This window comes from Accipiter gentilis, chromosome 18, assembly GCF_929443795.1.
Source record: "Accipiter gentilis chromosome 18, bAccGen1.1, whole genome shotgun sequence".
Taxonomy (NCBI): Eukaryota; Metazoa; Chordata; class Aves; order Accipitriformes; family Accipitridae; genus Astur; species Astur gentilis.
This window is the reverse complement of record NC_064897.1, coordinates 2,553,483-2,573,189: the sequence shown is the minus strand read 5'-3', so window position 1 is coordinate 2,573,189 and position 19,707 is coordinate 2,553,483. Positions and strand designations below refer to the sequence as shown.

At 40.0% G+C, this 19,707-nt stretch overlaps 1 protein-coding gene across 5 annotated transcripts; it reads right to left on the bottom strand.

Moving 5' to 3' along the window:
* Window positions 1–1,422: 1,422 nt before the first annotated feature.
* NUP50 (nucleoporin 50) lies at window positions 1,423–19,139 on the bottom strand. Of its 5 annotated transcripts, none has more exons than XM_049822586.1 (8): window positions 18,865–19,139; window positions 16,114–16,192; window positions 14,877–14,960; window positions 11,976–12,171; window positions 10,003–10,665; window positions 8,927–9,005; window positions 7,781–7,899; window positions 1,423–5,603 (listed from the first exon to the last, which is right to left on the bottom strand). In XM_049822586.1, exons 2-8 carry the CDS (start codon window positions 16,180–16,182, stop codon window positions 5,401–5,403), a joined length of 1,413 nt encoding a protein of 470 aa, XP_049678543.1. In that variant the 5' UTR covers window positions 16,183–16,192; window positions 18,865–19,139; the 3' UTR covers window positions 1,423–5,400. The 5 variants fall into 5 exon arrangements, with proteins under 5 accessions (XP_049678543.1, XP_049678540.1, XP_049678544.1 ...); XM_049822583.1 differs by having other exon boundaries at window positions 18,869–19,139; XM_049822587.1 differs by lacking the exon at window positions 18,865–19,139 and adding an exon at window positions 18,477–18,606.
* Between the last annotated feature and the right edge of the window lie 568 nt (window positions 19,140–19,707).

Below are 19,707 nucleotides of genomic sequence, written 5' to 3'. Positions count from 1 at the left end.
CAAAGCAAGCTCTTTACCAAACGTTGAGTCTGAACTCATTCACAGCTTCAAATGTCGTGTCATGTGTAAGGCATATGGATCATGATTAAAGTTTACTTCTCACCTTCACTATGTTTGTGGCCGATGACATGAACATAGCCTTTAGCTTTTACTTGATGTGCGTTTCAGATGAATCGGTTCCGACTTCTGTCTGACTTGGTTGCTATAACGGGTCTGCTCTGTTAGGAAGGAGGCTGATTTTGATGAATGCAGACTGTCCTTGGAGTCTTGCATTTTCTTAGTTTGGGTGTTGAGGACTTGCTATCTTCTGTACTGTTACTTTTGCCCCTTCCTGTTGTTCAAGTGGTAAAATCTTTGGTGATTAGGAAAGCATTAAGCATTTGATGTCCCAGATTGCCCCTGCCTGAAATGAATAATAAGCTTGTTTCTGCTCTAGAGAACTGATACTTTGCTTTCTTTTCTTTACGGCTGATGAAAAACTAAGGAGACTCTGTAAGCAGTGTTGGCCGCCTTTTTAAGAAGGAACTACACGTCCAGAAATGTGGAATAATGCCAACATCCCAAGTGCATGAAGTTGGTTTTGGGGGTTTGTTTTGTTTTTGGTGTTTTGTGGTTGTTGTTTGGTTTTTTTTAAGAAGTACTGGGCAATATAAGTAGAAATGTGGTGCTCTTGATAGCAACTGCATCCTTAAAACTGCAACCTAAGCTCTTGGTTTTCCCAATCATTGTAACTGGGGGGGTGTCTAGATAACCTTTGCTAACCAATAGTTGTATCCTCATGTGAGAAGTAGCTCCCATTTGTGGACCTAAAGGGTATAACTCCAGAACTATAAAGAGAATTAAGGTAGGGCTAAACAGCATGCTAGTGGCCAACAGCAGAAAGTACAGTTGGATGGCAGGCACTTGTGGTCTCAGCAGTTCCCAGTGCAGTGGAAGGATGATCTACACTTGTCATAACAAGTCTGTCTTGATCTTATTCTCTCCCCCCGCTCCCCCCCATTTGCCAGACTGTCACAAGCCACTGAAGAGAACAATCACTTTGTGGCCTGGCTTTAGGATAGCACTTTTAGGCTAAATCTAGAAATATGTTCTACATATGTCATCAGGCAAACAGATTACTTTTGCTCTTCAATCTTTTTCATATTGTAAGTGGAAGGATTTTTAGAGGTCGATCTCTACAGTCATTCTCTCAGTATGCAAGAACTTAGTTTTCCTCTCTCTAGCCAAAGGCACCCCTGGCTCCTGCCTCCGAGCTTGTTCAGCTCACTGACCTTGAAGAAAGCTTTTTTGCTGAACTGGCTCTTAGCGATGTGACAGGTTTGAAAGCTGGCCTGAGGAAGGGGCAGGAGAAGACGTTGCTTCTTTTAGCAGCACTAAGGCTGGGCGCAGGATTTTCTAGGCAGGAGCTCACCTGGAAGCAACTTGATTGTAAAGTTCATTTTATTAATACGGTGTTATACAGTCAAAGTGAAAGGGATACACACGAGACAATCTCCCATTCATTTATTCACATTTTCCATGGATTTTTGTACACTTCCTCAATGTATTAGAACTAATGAAAACATTGTTACATGACAAGTTATGTGAAACTTAAGTATCCACTGAAAAATTCAGAGCAGTTTGAAATCTATTAACAATTAACAAATTGTCACATTCAGCATTTTCATTGGATTTATGCTAGCTCATGCCACTTTAAATTGTTTAATGTGAGTTAATTTCTGCACACAGGCACCAGCTACGAAATTTTAGCAAATGCAAATAAGTTAAGGCATCGGAAAGAAAGTCTTTAAGGACATTTTAAATGTTACAGTGCTGCAAAGGGAGCTGAATGGAAATCCTTAACAGTAAAGCGTACCTCCTAATTGGTTTACGTTCTACATGTTCATTTGAACTGTAAATTTCATTTACATTTTCACATCCATCAACCAAAAGGGATTATAGGAACACCTAGTGTGCTCCCAAATAGATAATTTTAAGTACATTACAAAAAAATCCCTGCATGTAGCCATTTAATATTTCAAAATAAAAATTCAAACCAACTGTAATAATCTCCCTTACAGATGATTCTGATAATTAAAAGCAGCAGACATCTTGATTTTCTATTTTGGGGAGGCGAGAGGGAAAGGAAAGACTTCTACGCAGTCAAAACTTCAAAATCACAGCAGAAGGAAAAATGCATGATCCATTAAGACACTCCAACACCTATGTACAGCTGAAACAGTGAAAGCATTAACTCGAATTAGGGAGGAAACTTGCATCTTTAATATCAGGTATCTGATATCCAGCTGTTAAATATATTAAGTATCTACCAAGATACAGGAATGCCTCACTAAGTTGGAATTCTGATCAAAATTCCTTCCTTGAATAGAATGTACCACTTTGTAACAAAGGCATTAGTATATTGATTTCTATGTTCTCCACTAACTTCTGCTTTTAACTCATTTTAGGCCTTTATTTCTATGTAATAATCTCTGGCTTTTTACAGTATTTATGTACTTTACTATTTCTTAACAAGAAACTGAAGCATTATCAAAAATTTGATTTTATAACAGTACTAGAGAAGGGTTGTGCTTTATAACTGAACACCAAGTGAAAAGTGCACAGCTTTCTTTTCCTGCTTCCTTGTCCAGATAATTGCAGGGTCACTATCAATGGTATTGATCAAAATCTCTAATTTGCAGTAAAATTCTTCCCTATTCTTTTAGTGGCAACTCTCCCAGTGTAAAATGTTTAAAATCTTATGTTTATGCATATATTTGACATACTAATTAACACAAGATTCAAATTATATACCTTCTCCTAGCTTTACTGATAAATACATACATCGCTAAAGAATTAAGGTGTCTCATCTCAAACAGTCTTTACCACAGCTAATAGAAGGTATTACTTGTTACCATGGATATTGTAAAGTTTAATTTTTCCAACCCAATTTATTGCTCTTCTACTTATTTTTCCTTACACTCTGTGCTCACCCTCAGAATGTCCACCCTTGAAAACACGACATTATTCAGTTTGCCAGCTTCAGAATTGGGCCAAATACGTGTGTACAAAATCCCAAGACCGCCTCACTTCAGAGGCAAATCAGAAGGATGCATGGGATGTTCAGTTTGTCTCTCACTTGTTCAAGTTAGTTGGTCCGCATTTCAGTGGATGAAGAAACAGTTACATAGCCATGAGCTTTCGGAAGTAAACCAAACACAAACCCGAGATCGCCGATAAATCTGTGTGGATGGAGCTGCTCTTCAAGTGGGATGCATAATAAATTGCTTACCACACCCAGCGCTCTGGCCTCAAAAACCTTTCTGCATGGCGACGTGTTTAAGACACCACAGTCAGAAGACAAATGCAAAATTAACTGAGCCCTTGGACGTTAAAACCTGAGCCAGTAATAAACTTTTCAGGCAATGTTCTGCTTTTCATTCATATGCAATTAATATGCATGCCTTCAGCTTTTGGCCTCCAATTTAGGTATCAGCAACACTTTTTTTTTAAAAAAAGCACATTGTTTTGAGGAAAGTAATGTCACTTACTTTTAATGGTTAAGTACTGAGCCAGATGGAAAAAAAAAAGAAGGCACCACTTTATTTCAAATATTATTTGAAATATAATCTGAGCTCCCTTTACACTTGAGTGTCAAAAATGCAATTCCTGTGACCTCAGTGTAGCTGAAATGTAAGCGAAGGCCTTTGTTTCTGAACTTTGGTCAAGAGGGCTACAAATCCTATAAAGTTTTTCCTCCTTTTAGTTAAGAGGGGGAAAAAAAGGCCATAACCTGGATTGTACAGTGATTTAGGACTAAAGGCAGGCATTTGCCCCTGTCCTCCCCAGCCCCGTCCCTGCGAGCAGTGGGGAGCAGGTAAGATGTGCTGCATCTAATTGAATGGTGCTACTCCTTTTTCCCCACCCACAGGGTGCCACTACTGTGGATTTCCAGGCCCCCTGTGAGAATTGCATCATGCTGCATTTTTCAAGAATAGGATTTTTTCCTCTGTGCCGCATTAGCCAGAGGCAGGTTGGCATGCTTCTTCCATCTCCCTGGAGCTGGTCAGTGTGACAGATCCAAGAGCAGTTCAAGTCTAATACTAACATCTAGCTCTTGGGTAGTTACCAGAGCTGAAAGTGAAGCAGAAAAACAACTATTAGGGAAGGAGTTTCCAGCAAACAAGATTTGAAAAAGGATTAAATAACCAAACACAGTCTGATAAATTTGAGATGGAAACTGAGAACAGGGTGATGTTCTGATCCACAAATTATTGCCACACAGTTCATTTTACCACAGCTGAAAACTAAGTTGTAAGTTAACCCAGTGCTCCCTACTTGCAACAGAAAGCTTATCCCTAAAGCTGCAAACTACTGCTTAATGTAATGCAGTAAAGCACTGTAGTTTTAGCACATGGGAAAAATAATTACTGATACACATTTATGCATGTATTTCCTGGTAATGGCCAGAGGCAATATAAAGATCTATAAAAATCCTGAAATTTGTTTGTGAAAAGAGAATCTTCAGAAAAGTACTAGAAGCAAGACGAGTACAACAACATTTACACCTCTGCCTCTGCTGGGTTTCAGTTTTAGCCCAAGGGACTCGGGAAGAATACCTCGGAGGGACTGTTAATGGAAGTGCAACTGCAACCCTTTGCCTGACTTGTCAGAAGCCAGCAAACACCAGCTGTGGTTGTGGTCCAAGATGAACAGTCTTCCAGTTGTCTGCTTGTACTATTGCACATCATTAGCTTGTTGCTACAGTAAGAACAGAACTGACAGTTCTTCTCTAAGAAACACTACTGTCAACAAGACTACGCAAGCAAATTTTCTTTTAAATATCTGGAGATGCCGTCTCTGAGTCCCAAAAGCACACAAGTCTGTAAGAATTAAAACACAGTATAATATACACACTGTCATTCTTGGGGTGCACTGATGTCACCAAGTTTGAAAAATTAAGTCTCACCAGAATATGACAGACCAATTAAAATTAAAAATCTGGAGTCCAGAAACAGTTTCAACAGTTAAACTTCAACATCCTCCCTTCTCAAAACAGGAGGTTGTTGCATTGCACGGCAGTCTGTGAGGAAGCTCTGGTACCATATTTTTGTACTGATGTCAGTCCATTCAGTCAAATCAATTGGTGTTAAAAACATACGCTTTAATTTAAATCAATGTGCTTTATCCAGAAGAGGTCCTGCATTTAGATACTGAAAAATGAGGGAGCACAGTCTAAGACTTGTGTTCTATTAAAGCTTTTATTAGCTAGTTTAGCTTTTCCTCACAGAATTTTTCCAGAATTCCTGTAACAGTTCTTAATATCAGAATAAAGAGTTAAGTGTTCAAGTGAAGTTATGGAAGAAAAAAAGAGCAGCAGCAGTTTGGCAATAATTCCTCAAATCAATGACTGCAACTTATTTAGGCCTCCTTTTTCTCCAGTAAGATTTTGTGCAACTCATCTGCATCCTCACTTGTTTTCACCCTTATTAACATAGTAACAGGAACAGCTGGATTCTTCTCATCAATCGGTGGATTAGGAACACAAACTATAAGAACATTGTTTTTTCCGGTTCTTGTACATGGCATCTTAGGTGGAATTAGAACATTCAACAGTATGTTTCCTGCATACAAGGAGGAAAAAAATTACAATTAGCAATTTTTCAGCTTTTACTGCAATACAGATGTTAGTATATTTACTAAATAGGGATTTAAGTTTGTATTCGGAAGGAAGGCAATTCACAAATGTCATATATACATGTCTTATTCTTCCCTAAGCATCTGCCCATGGCTACTGTTCTCACAGATTTCTTTCCTCATTAGGAATGAGGAAATCTCTGGAAAGACCGTGTCCTCCTTTTTTAAAGGGAGGAGTCTGAAGAATATCAAATGATAGTAGGGACGCGCAGGAAAAAGGGAAGGGGACAAGGGAGAAGCAGCACATGAGGAATCCCATCGGAGTGCTTAGTTTATGCTTATGCAAGTTACTCATTCTGACCATCAAGCACAGTTCATAAGCAGAAGCAAAAAGTTAGCTTTAACACACATACAGACATGTTAATCTAAAATTGGACAAACTATGGTAGAATAAGTACTTTGTATCCTCACATCATACAACACATCTGATGTGGTCTAACAGCAGCTCTATGTCAACTTGTTAAATTACATAGTGAGTTTGAGAGCTTCAGTATTAGTGGTCTATTAAAACAGTTGCAAACAAACTCAAATCTGCTTCCACAGAAGATGCACACATTTTGTAAACCTGGTAAATAGTTCAGAACACGGTAGTAGTATTTAGGGAAAAGTCAGTCTTCGCCTTCCTTTCCAGTTCAGTTTTTCAACACAGTGAGATTTTAGGAAAGGATTATAGCACTGTGTGAAGATAGCAAAAAGGAAAGTGTGCATCATTATGACTGCAGCAGCTTCTAGAAAGCAATGCTTGGAAACACCAAGCCAAAATGTCTTAGTGTACGAGCTGAAGAAAAAGGAAAGATTTCCTAATACATCACCTCAGATGAAGGTAGAGGGAATGTAAATCAACATCATGAAAATTAGCATCAGCTGAGTGAAAATCAAGACTTATGTTAAAGACTAGGCAACTTGGAGAAGTCAAGTTTTCATCTACTCTATTCAACACATTCAAATCCCCAAGGAAATGCTGAAAGCACTGCCAACTCTGCCATACATCTGCCTTCAGTTTTACTGCTAAGAGCTGCCCTTTATCTGGCAAACCTTGTCTCCACTGAAAGAAGTTGATGATGAAAGAAGTGACAGACACAGGAGTTACAATCTCACCAGGTATTTGAAAACTGCCCCTAATAGGCCCGCAGAGACTTCATATACACTCACTAGAGTGCACTATAAACTGAAAGTGAGGTGAGATTTACCAATGGCCTACAGTGCAGCATGGCTTTAGTTCTCAGGTCTTCTATAAGCACAATATTTACTCTGTGTTATAGAAGTTGTCAAGTGCATGTGAACCCCACATGCAAGTTTCTTGAAATTGGGTACTGAAGCATAGTAAAGTTTCTCAACAATGAGTATCGAAACATTGATTTGCACAGTTTGAGTGTGTAAACACTCTTCAGCCAGAATGTTACACCTTAAGAACTTCGATACATCAATTGCCCTTAATTTCTTAAAAGCAAAGAAATGGTTGGGGTTTTTTCTCTTTAATTAGCTGTATGTGTTAACGTTCATCTCAAGGTATTCTGAGGGAACTATCACACTACAAGTTACTCTAATTCTGTAGTCAACCCACCATTTGTGATCCAGCTGAAGTTAGCTAAAACACCATTCAACAGTTGGACTTCAGGATGCATTTTAAGAGCAATGCATACAGCAAAATCCTGCGTGCCTGATCTACAGAATGATCACCTTTGCCCCCAGGTACAAGGGATGTCTGCCTACATGGCCAACTATTTACATATTCAGGATGAATTGCACAGAAATGGCAGTTGGCCTGCATTTTAGCACAAAATTTGTTCCTCTTCATTCATCACACCTGATACATGTATACTTCACTGTGGATCTTAAGCCACACTTCAAATTAAAAAAAGGGGTGAAGGGGAATGAATACCCAAACATACACCACAACTTTTTACTTCCTTGCACTGCTTCATGTGCACTATTTTGTAATGCTCATTAGAGGCATCCTATTGCTTGTTCAATACTTGAATTTATTGAAAAAACAGCAGAAAGATTTTCACTAATCGGATCGGTTATGCTGTGTAACAAAAAAATCCTAGTGCTCAGCAGGGAATTTCACATCAGGACTTGCTACTAGAAAAAATTTACTTACCTAAATTGGTATCTGCTCGGACCAGAAGTTGAGTTTTTTCATTTCCTGCGGGTTTTAAGTGTAATGTTCCTACACCTTTTTCTTTAAATTCATTATCCTTTTTGTAGAACAGTTTGCACCTGTGCAAAAAAAAAAAAGCCTTGTTTGCGCAGTTGTGCAGATATGCAGAGATTAAAAACGAAGATATCAAAGATATCTCCCAAATACACACACACACATATATATGTATACCTCTGACTCACAGTAAGCCAATAGTTTAACAATAACCAGGATTTAACATGATGCCAGTAGCATAAATCTTTTCTTCTTCTTGACCTTGTTTCATGTGCTAACAGATAGTACATCCAGTTCAGAACAAGAAAGTTAAATTGAAGTAACAAATGGCATTTCTTTCAGGGAAAAGTAAAATACACAGTAACCTGTACTCAGGGTCTATAGTAATAACTGTAAGCTACTGTTTAAAAACACTAATTACAAAACCATAAGAACTTGCTGTATCATTCTAAAGTTATAATAGGACTTTTGTGTAAAATTTAAAAACATTTTTTAAGCAAAGCTCTAATAAACCTAATGCCATTCTTCATAAATTAGCATGGACCTTCTCTCAGATAAAGCAAATTACTTTTTGCAGAAGGACAAATTCTGTGCCAAGTATTGAGCAGACATGCAATTACTTGGACTACTTAACGTGCTTTGAAAAACTGCTTCTAGTAGAGCTAGTCTCATTTTGAACTTCAAAATACAACTTGTTCACTCCTTCATACAATAATCAGCATTTTCCAACTGAAGAGTCTTAGACTATGCAAATAGCTGAGCACCTAACTGATTTTTCAGAAGTACAGTATGTTTCTGTGCTACAAGCCCTAGACAGAAACATCATCTTCATTTGTAAAAAACTGATCAGAAGTACAACGCAAACTAGCTGTTAGTGTTGTGTCCAAACTACAGAAGAACTTTAGTAAGATCTTACACATTTTTGTTCTGTATTTTATGAGTGGAACTTCATATTCAATATGGCTTCCTAACAAGCTGTATTAACTACAAAGTCCAAGAACATATACATCATTAATTATGCACTGCAGTGATGAAGAACAGCACTATGCAGGTATGAATTTTATTCTCCAAGTTATAATTCTGTTCACTTACTTCTTTGAGTAGAAAGCATCATCCTCTTTTATTTCATTAACAATGACTTTTGGTGGCTCTTCCTCCTCCTCTTCCCCTCCTTTAAATACAAAGTTTTAATAGGTTAATGAGTATATAATCTGGAAGGTAGTTTTGGCATTGTATTAGAACTAGCTTATGCATGCTGTATTTGACATATACATGTGTGGCCTGTCAATGATTGCCAATACATGTTTAAGTCAATGTGGGCTCTGAAGCAGCTTCAGCTACAGAAAAAAGTCTTACTTTCTTTTTGTTCAGCCACACCCCTTAAGCAACTTTATGCTCATCTTCAGTTTAAATGGGATGAAAATACCCAACCCCCACCAAACAATCAAACCCCCAAAATATAAAGCTTAACAAGTCTAACTTAAGTCAAAACCCTCTGTCGGGGGAAAACAGTTACAACAATTCAAAGAAGAGTCTCCACAAATGGGTACAAGTAAAGCATAATAAATACTTCAGCAGCCAGGTTTGATTTTGGAGAAGGGAATTAGTGGCAGGAATGACAGCCAAGAGACAGTGGCAGGATTATGCCTTTCTGGTCCCTCAACTGCTAGGATTTCTAACAACTTACTGTACTCAGCTTCAGTAAATAGCAGAGTAAAACTGTCAGGTAGTATGTAACTTTATTGGCCTTACAGTCTATTACACAAGATGTATGAAATTGTTCTGTATCTTACACATTTTGATGAGGACATCCCTTGATAAACCCATTGGGAAAAGCAGCAGGATTGAAATATCCTGCAGGCTCAAAGATGAACACAGCAGTTGCTTTAAATTTCATCATTTCAAGTCTTGTATTCAGCTGGAGAATTATATTCTATTGCAGAAAGTATAAATCTGACACAAATACATAGGTTTTGATAAGCATGTACTTTTAGTGTTACTTAAAACAGTAGGCAAACCAGATATTTCCAGGGAAGTGGTACAGTTTTGCACTTTCAAATTCAAGCACAATTATGATCTAGTTCAACTTACTATTACTTCATCTTTGCAGTATTCTTAAGTAACATTCACAGCTTACCATTAAAATATTAATTTTAAATAGAATTTACCTTTATCATCGCTATTTCCACTTTCTGTCTGAGTTTCCAATACATTGGTGGATACTGCAGTGACAGACTTAGCCTGGTTTGCATCTTTTCCAAACAAACCTGAATTTCCAGGAGAAAATGAGAAACTACTAAGCGTTCCTGAACCAAGGGAACCCAAAACAGAACTGTCGACACTCTTGCCAAAATTAAATGAGACAGTTGACGTAGCTCCTAATGATGGATCTTTTTTTTCTGATGCAGCTTCAGGATTTTTGTCCAAGGTATCCTCAGTTTTGTTGTTGTTAAACAAAAATGTTGATCCTTGCTGTAGCCTCGAATTCCCAAATGTAGAAACTGACTGAGAGCCAGGTGTCTTGTTGCTTTCGTTTTCCGAGCCACTATCACTACTGCTTCCGTGTTGCTGTTCAATATTTGCTAAATACTTCTCATAGTCTCTGAAGATTGGTGTCAGGTCACACAGTGGGTTTGTGTTTACATGCTTAACTATCCAGTCACGCACAGAACAGTTTAAAGCTGCTAACTGTTTGTGGTAAACACTAGAGCTACAAACTTTACTCTGAGCATAGCCAGATGAGGACGGTTGACTGCCACCATTAGCTTTTGGGCTTGCAGCCTTTTTCTCAGTAAATGCAGTAGTAGTAGGACCATTTGACATTGTGGATCCTATTAGAAGAAAAACAAGGTTTAGAACATTTTTCTTCCCAGAAAGCAGAGTTCTCATAAAAGCCTAACTAATGTTCTCCATATTTCTTTATGAAATCACTTATTCTTGCTCAGTTATGTACCTTCTCTTAGATCACAACACTATGAACCATAGCGTGGTACAAGTAAACAGGCAATGTTGTAAGCAGAGACCTAAGCTCACTAAGTTTAGAAAAGTTAGTTAGTTCAGGGACAGGCAAAGTAGATGGACCACACAGTTGTATAAAAAAAAGTCTAAAGAAATCTTGTACAGAATAACATTAAAAGACTAGAAAGCTTTTTATTTCACCTAGACCCCCAAAATCTTAATTCAAGCTTTACCAAGCTATAACAGTTATTAAAACAAGATATTCAGTTATCTCTTGCTACTTGTGCTTTAAAAAACTCTGCATGCACTAGCCCATGATTTTGCATATTTTTGAGTGGTTTCTGTATAAAAACCATAATAAGCAAATTAAGAAAATCATCATTAAATATTTATGTTTCTCCTAATTTAGTTAGGATCACTGAAATCTAAGGTACTCTAAACTTCAAACTCCACCATTTCTATTCTGTGGCATGCCGACTCAAACACTGTGGCATGGTTAACATTTCTGCATCTCTAACACAAAGAGATAAAACTAGTATTCTTCAGGGACTACCAAAGCATGAGACTAGAGTTAGACTTGCCAAAATATTTCAAGTGTCTTAAAATGCAGGTATAAATGTAACAGATAAAGTCCTAGTAAGACTGTTTGCGATATAAGATGTACAGGGAAAAAAAGTTAAGCCTGTAGCTATGTGGCATATATTTACCAAAAACTGCAAAAAATACAGAAATAAGACCTAAAAAAAGAGAAAAAAAAAAATCACACAAAGAAGTTGCAGTTCTACTAAATGGACAGTTTCTGTTAGCTGCCTTTTTTTTTTTTTTAATTAAATTCAGAGAATTGGGACAATTATTTAACTGGAACATGTTATCAGCTGGTTTATACTATTCAGAGTGTCTTATGCCAATGTCTTCCACTCCCATTTGTGCCTATAAAGCTTTTACCTTCAGTAGTAGATCAAATATGAATTTAGTTTCCACCTCTTAAAACTGCATGCATTTGATAAGTTGTCCCTCCAGCAGTCTAAAACCTTTTTAAGAAATCTTACAAAGAGGAATAAAGTCTCAAAACCTTAAAACAGAACTAGAGGGTTTTCTGAATTTGTTTTTTCACTATTAAAATAACCCTACAGATTTTATGGCTGAATTTGTTGATAAATATGTATGCTTATTTAAAACTTACCAAATGCTGATTGTGTTTCAGAGGTGGTCTTTAAACTGCTGAAAGAAGGAGTGCTAGAGACAGTACTGCTTCCATTAGACAGCCCTTCTAAAGGCTTTATTCCTGCACCATTACCAAATCCGCTGAAGCCACCTCCTCCTTTTCCAGAAGGCAATATAAAGCCTTTAAACCCTTTAAAAGCTCCTCCACTTTCAGACTGGGGAAAGAAGAGGGGTGGGGGGGGAAAGACGACCAGTTACATACATCTTATCCACAAAAATCCTATCCCCACTTGATATTCCATTTGTTTTACCCTGGTTCGGTGTGTCATTTCATACATTATTAAGTCAGCTATGTAAACAAAGTTAATAGCTTCCTTATGACACATATTGGTACTATTTTTAAAGGACTCGGATGTTTGGTATGAAAATAAACTAGATCTAGGAAACGGATACATAAAACTTGTTCAGAGCAGCGGATGTGTTTGACTACCTATTTAGACATTCATAGCATCTTGTTTTCTTTAAATAATTACATAGCAATATATGATTGCAGGCTTACTTTCAGCAACTTTTAGCATTTACAACTGCAATTAAGAGTCCAACACTTCAAGCCACTCATCAAAACAGCATACTTCGTAGTCACCTATGTAAGTGATTTACCCAAAATATTCCAATGTGACTGATGGAAGAAGCAAAGATAGACTGTACTTGATAACGTAATATGTACGCTTTCTGCAGCCTTTTCCTTACTGTCCTGGTTTCGGCTGGGTTAATTTTCTTCTTAGTGGCTGGTACAGTGTGTTTTGGATTTAGTTTGAGAATAATGTTGGTAACACACTGATGTTTTAGTTGATGCTAAGTAGTGCTTAAGTTAAGGGTTTTTCAGGTTCCCATGCTCTGCCAGCAAGCAGGTGTACAAGGAGCTGGGAGGGAGCACAGCCCGGACAGCTGACCCTAACTAGCCAAAGGGATATTCCATACCACAGAACGTCATGCTCAATATATAAACTGGGGGAAGTTGGCCAGGAGGGGTGGATCACTGCTCAGGCATCAGTCAGCGGGTGATAAGCAACTGTACTGTGCATCACTTGTCTTTTCTGGGGTGCATTTCTCTCTTTTTTTTGTTACATTGCTTTTCATCTTTTTTTTTTTTTTTTTCCCTTTTTTTTTTTTTTTTCCAAATCTCCTCCCCATCCTACTGGAAGCAGGGAGGAGTGGGCAAGTGGCTGAGTGGTGCTTAGTTGCTGGCTGGGGTTAAACCACAACAATTCCCTAGTTCTGAACACTATCTTTACAACCATATTACTTTATGGTATGGTTTCTTACATGTTCTTAAAAGATATAGTGTGATTAACACACAAATAAGCACTGCCACTTTTAGGTACTACATATACCGTCTTTTGAGGTAATGAGCACTTATTACTGGCAGTAGACTTTCAGTGTCTCTGGAAAGCCATCAGAGGAAAAGGAGAGTTGCTTCTGAGTTTCATCTACTTTTGCCACTGAAGAAATAGCAAAACTTACCAATTTTAGGTTCTATTCCAGTATCTGACCTTGTGGGTATAGGCTCTTTTTGTTTCCCTTTGTGCTTTACCTTTTCCAGTGCAGTCCTCTGTTTCTCATTTCTGGGTAGCTATTTTTATTCTGTCTCTCTTTGATCAATCCTACCTGCCTCCTCCTCTGGACATGCAAGTTGAACTGCAGTCTTTCTCTTTGCAGCATTCTGCTCGCTCCATTTAGGAACATCAGTAAATTTCAAGTTTATCTTTTTGTAAATATTTCACTGGTTTCTTATGCAACCTCAGGTGTCCTGCCATCAGTTCTGCCCTTTGGACCTTTGCCCAGCCTATCCTAGCTCTTCCAGCTTTGATCTCTAACAGCTGACTCCTAGCCTCCTGACAATTTCTGCTACAATCACCTGGTCCCCCTTCTCAGTCAGTTCTGGTTTTCCCATTCCATTTGCCCCCAAATCCCTCCTGTTCAAGTTGTGGTTTATTCCTTGCATCACCTCTTCCCAGTACAATCCTTTAGTTAATTGCATTCTCTACCACATCTGTGGTTAAAACTACTATATGCCAAAGGGGGATAGGACAGCTTCCTCATTTACATTGCTTGGACAGCAGAAAGAAAATCAAAAGCACAGGGGAAAACTATCTAGCCCCTAATTACGCCTAGTCCCATTCACTCCAAAAGCAATTTGAGTGATAGGTAAAGTTTCTGTTCTATTTCAAACATGGCACATGCCCTGTTGAAAGAATGTTTCACAGAAAGATATATATGACAAAGCATCTGTCAGGCATTTTTGAAAGGACTACAGTTTGGTTGGACTGAGTTAATACTTCCACAGGGACTAAACCCGTCACAAAGGCCAACTTCCTTTCAATTTTCAATTTGTTATTGCAAAGAGTAGGTGGCACTAAAGCTCTTCACAGTGGGGGTGGGGGGAAGTAGCAGTATTCTTAACAAAAGACATGTTTTTCATTCTCAGAACAGCTCAGTATTTTGGCTTTTACTTATTTAGCCTCTGAAACATTCCCCAGCCCTCCAGTATGGGTAACTAATAACTTTTGACTTCCAGGCTTCCATCTCTGCAAAAAATGAAACTGGAGCAGTTCGAATGCTGTTTTACATCTGTAGATGACATTGTGTCTGAAACACTTTGCATTTATACTTCAAAATTACACATCTCTCTTCACCCAGTCAGTACTAGCATTACCCATTTTTCATTCTAGCCTTACTCTTGCTACAGAACAGTAAGCGAAAATTAATTTGCATGTATGAGCTGACTAGCTGCATATACATTCTACACGATAGCTTTATACGGTATTATTACAAGCCGAAATAAGTAAAAACCTGAGCACAGATGTCGTATTTTGCAGCTGACTCAAACTACAAGACTAATGTTCAGTGATTACATTACCTCTGATCCAATGTTTCGGCGCTTTGCTTTTTTAATAGCTCTGTTCTTCAGGACTTCTTCACTGGCTACTGAGAATGTTCCCACCTTTAAGAGGAAGTTATAGACTCATTAATGAAATTCTTGAAAGGCACATCATCACATCTGAAGAGATGGCTGAGATCAGTTTTTGAACACAAATGTAAATAACACTGCTCCCTAACAAGTAAGGGAAGACATAAAAAAAAAATACAGTACTGTGATTAGCTTGCCAGCTACTTGGATATTAGTTGATACTTTCAAACCTCTTGTCTTTACTGTTCTGCATTACATTTCCCTTTGTGCAATCTCAATTTTGCTACGACAACAATTCAGGATTTTTTTTTAATTTTTGTTTTTTAAACAAAGATGTGAGATGCCTTTGCTGAAGGTAATCTGTCAGTATTGCATGTTACAAACAATTTTCAGTTTGGAGACGGTATATTAAGATGTATGCTGTAAGTCAACCTTCTGCAGTCTGCTGTAGTTCAAGTATTAGCAAAGGCAGCTAATGACTAATTACTACCCTGTAATAAGTGAAGAAATTAAGTTTTCTTATATTCAAATTTCTGGAAGTGTACTGTCAGTTTTCCTTCTCACATTTTATAGGCCTAAACATTTAATAGTTTTAGTAGTACAGAAGCTAGCACAGTTTGTTTAGAGATAATATATGAGCCATAAGCAAGTACAAGACACTAAATATGAAAATATCTTTTTACAATCAGATGAAACATATCATTTGACTGTTTGCTTAATTCCGCTGGCTGCGTAGGGACATTCGGCTAAGTGCTCCAAATTATCATATTTCTGAAATTAACTATTACTGACCTTTAAAAAAAAAAGACATGAGACATGAAGAAAACTTATCTCAAGAAATCAAAACCATTTTTCTTTTGAACTCAGTAAATACCCATCACACATTTGAAGAGTTCAAAAGCATGATGCATTTTAACAAGCCTGGGATTCCCTTTAAAAATGTAAAGTTCCTTTCCCCTGAGCTGCTGATGTCATTTTAACTGTTAAAAGCTGCTTTGCCATATGGTCTGCATATATTAGACACTTTATAAAAAGAAAAGAAATCACTTATAAAAAATTATCTTTAATTGCCACACTTTTAACCAATTTTACTGTAGATTTCACCCACGAGATAAATAGCACATGCAAATAACTACCCTACTGCCTGCAGGGGTGGGGTGGGGGCAGGATCCAATGTGTATCTTACCTCTTCAGCTTCATCCTCCTGATCCCAGTTTCTGTCAGTCAGTTCCTTCTCTGCAATTCTCTTTGCCATTTTTCCACACCTGGGGGGGGGGGGGGGGGGGGGGAGGGGGGGGGAAGAAAAAGCATAGAATCAATTGCACAGAAATTCACTTCTAAGCAACAGTCATTTTCCATTTGTATTACTCAGAACAAATAATGGGAACCAGAGTTAATATAGAAGTAGGTCAAAATTGGAATGACAGTTGAAAATTAAGTGTGTTTCTAGCAGTTGTTGTGGCAGCAACAATCAACAGCACTTGAGATTAAAGTTGTGGTGATAAGCCATATCTGATCTTAAATTTCAGCAACTATGGAATCGTGCAGTTTAGTTATGGGTAAGTTTTCTTTAGCAGCAATGCTGCTAGAGAAATTCCTTTCAGTCCCATAACCCATATACCTGCTCACCACTTACTCTGAAGGGCTGCAAAAACTGAAAACATGGAAAAAAGATCTGGTTAAAACATTCCATATTCCACTCCATCTTGCCTCAGGATACCCGCAGCAAGAGAAAACTAAGTTGCTTTATAGTACCTAAAATAAACACCGATGAGGACCTACTGAAGCAACTGGACAGAAAGCATGGCTAAGAATGAAGACGAAGCTCTCCTACAAAAAACAAGATCAGTAGAATATTACCAATTAGAAATTTGAAAAATTCTATTACATATAAATCGTATTATTTTTCCTCCAAAGGACACATAAAGCATATCATAGATTTTAAAGCAATTAGTGTAAGCAGCCAATCATCATTTTGTGAGTTCTCTGCAATGTAAAGAGAAATCAACTTTGGAGAACGAATGTCTGTAACAGTTCTGATTTCCATTTTACTAAAGTACAACTTATCAGCTGTGCAAAAACAAAGAATGAATGGAGCTATGATATTTTGTATCCAAAAAACTTGGCAAGCAATCACATTACTCAGATTTTATATTAAAATTTTTTTTTACTAATTATATCATCTGACACTAAACATGAAAACTTTCCAAATAAAAGATGTATTTTTGTAGCAACTTAAGTCTCAAGTGAGCAGAGAAATTAAAACTCTTCAAAAAAACCCTCTTAGGTTTGTGATTATGACCCGGCCAGATTTAAAAAAAAAAATAAAAAATAAAAATCCACAAATAGTTGAATTTCAGAGCCGAAAACGGGAACAATACAAGGTTACAGAACATCTTGTTTAGCGGATGAAGTATTTTTAAACAGAGCAGTAAATCCAGCTGCACAGCAGTCTAACTGAAATCACGTCAAAGTCATGAATTTTGGTCTGACACTTCACAAATAAGGTCAAGTTGTTAGGATCTTTTGGAAGTACAGTGACAAAAGATTGTTTTGTGTCAACACTTTCAAATGCCCTAACCCACACCATCCTGAAAGCGGAAGTCCTACCATGCCCTGCTTGATTCTCTGCAGACTGGGGAACTATTTAAATCTAACCCATTGAAAAAAATAATAATAAATAAATACAGCTACTTATTTTAAAGTTATATTGGCTCCCCAGTACAGTTTCTCAGAAGGGTATACAAACACTTGCAACCAGAGGAAGACAAGACTGCATGTCTTTGGCAGCAGCCAGAGCTCAGAGGCTAGTAAAACCTAGAATTACACCACTGGATTCTACAGAAGATCAAATTACCACTCTTAACCCGGCCACTGAAGCAGGACAAGCACATTAACTAGAAAGCCTATTCTCCACTAATAGAAGAGGGGTAAACCTGTTGGCTTTGGCTCCAGGTTCTTTGCACCCACCTGTGTTTACAGGATTTCTCTATGTGAATACTGACAACAGAGCCTAACATATATGAAGAGAGGAGCAAGAGAATCCTAGACAAGTTTTCTAGCCTGTGAAACAGGAAGCAACGCAAAACCGCGTCTATCTGATAATCACAACCGTCAAGAAGTTCTAGTAGCAAATGTTCCGAAGAGAGCGAGATGGGAGTATTTTGAGAAACAGCTCTTTTTATTTTAAAAAAACCCGCAATATAGATGTTTTGTTGAACTCCTAAAACCCACCTAGTAACTACAGCTGCCCTAGTTAACGCAGCAGTTTGAGAACAAGACGTGATTTAACGTTTGCTTTCCCCAATACCCCCTTATCTACCGTAAGGCTACCAAACTTGTGCTCCTGGAGCCCCCAACCTAAAACCAGGCGGCAAGAGAAGCCACCGGCGTCTCACGGCCCTCGCGGGACTTCCGTGGCGCGGCGCGGGGGACACACACGCAGGCCTAGCCCTGCCGACGCCTTCCAGTCCCGAGCTCGCCTGGCGAAGCAGGAAACCCCTGCGGTATTTTGGGGTGCGCAGAGCTGCCGCCTGCTAGCCGACCCACCTTTCTTCTTTCCCGAGAGGATCTTCTGTCCCGGCGTAGGCTCTTTTCGGTTTAACACACGCACACACGGTCCCGCTTTGCTTCCTTTCCCAAGGCCTAACCGCAGTCCCCCTCTTAACACCCGAAGTTCCTCCCTCCCACCCGCCCCACGCACGTTACAGAGGAGCTCTGCGCTTTTTTACACGACGGGACGTATTCCTAGCCCCCTCCGCCCCGCTGCAGCTCGCCAAAACGCCATCGTCCGTCCCCCACCCCGGGCACGGCAAACCGGGCCCCCACGGAGGCGGGAGGCTCCAAGGGCGACCCCCCTCCCTACTCGGCATCCCTCCGGCTTGCGGTCCTCCTGCCCGAGGCCGGCAGAAGAGGAGAGGAGCGGGCCGGCCGGCACTTACCCCCGCGGGGCAGGCGGCCGTCTCTTCCCCCGCGGTGCTGGGCTGCGGGGCCGGGGCTGAGGCTGAGACTGCGGCGGGCAGGAGGCGGAGTCTGCTCGCAGGCTGCCCGGGCCCGGAGACCGCTCACCGTTCCCCGGCCGGGTCCTCCAGAGGCTTTGCTGCCGCCATTTTGTCTCTCCTGAAAGACGGGGAAGAAATTTTTTCTTTAAAAAAAAAAAGAGAGAGAGAGAGAGAGAGAGGAGCCGTCCACCGCCGTCCCCGCGGCCGCCTCCACCGCGCATGCGCCACCCCACCCCCCCCCCAGCGCGGCTGAGGGAGGGGGAAGGGGAGGCGGAGCCGGCGGCAGCCGGATCACGTGGCCGCCGCAGCCCAATGGGCGGGCTCGTCTTGCCAACGGCCGGTTGGGCCGCGCATGCTCCCTTGAGGAAGGGACGGCTCTCGCGCCGGCCGTTCGAATTTTCGTCACGTGGCCGGCGCCTCTCTCTCCCTCTCTCTCCCCCCCCTCACGGCCGGCGCCGGCCCGTGTGAGGCGGGCGAGCTGCCCCCGCGGGCCGGGGTGCTTCACGGCCTCCAAGTAGGCCTTGAACCGTGGCGGAGGGGTGTCCGAACCACGCGTGGGCGGGGGGGGGGGGGCAGGTCGCATCCCGCTCTGGTTGTGCCCGGCCGGGCGCTGACTCACGGGGCAGGGCCGGCTCCCGCCTGGCTTAGGGCCGGAGAAGTTGCTTGCCAGGCTTGGTGGCTGACTGACTTATAAAGGCCTTGGCTGGGTGGCTGCCTCGCTCGTGGCCTTTTCTTCCTGCGGTGTAATAGTAGGTGGGATTAGCGCTGGTGTGAGGCGG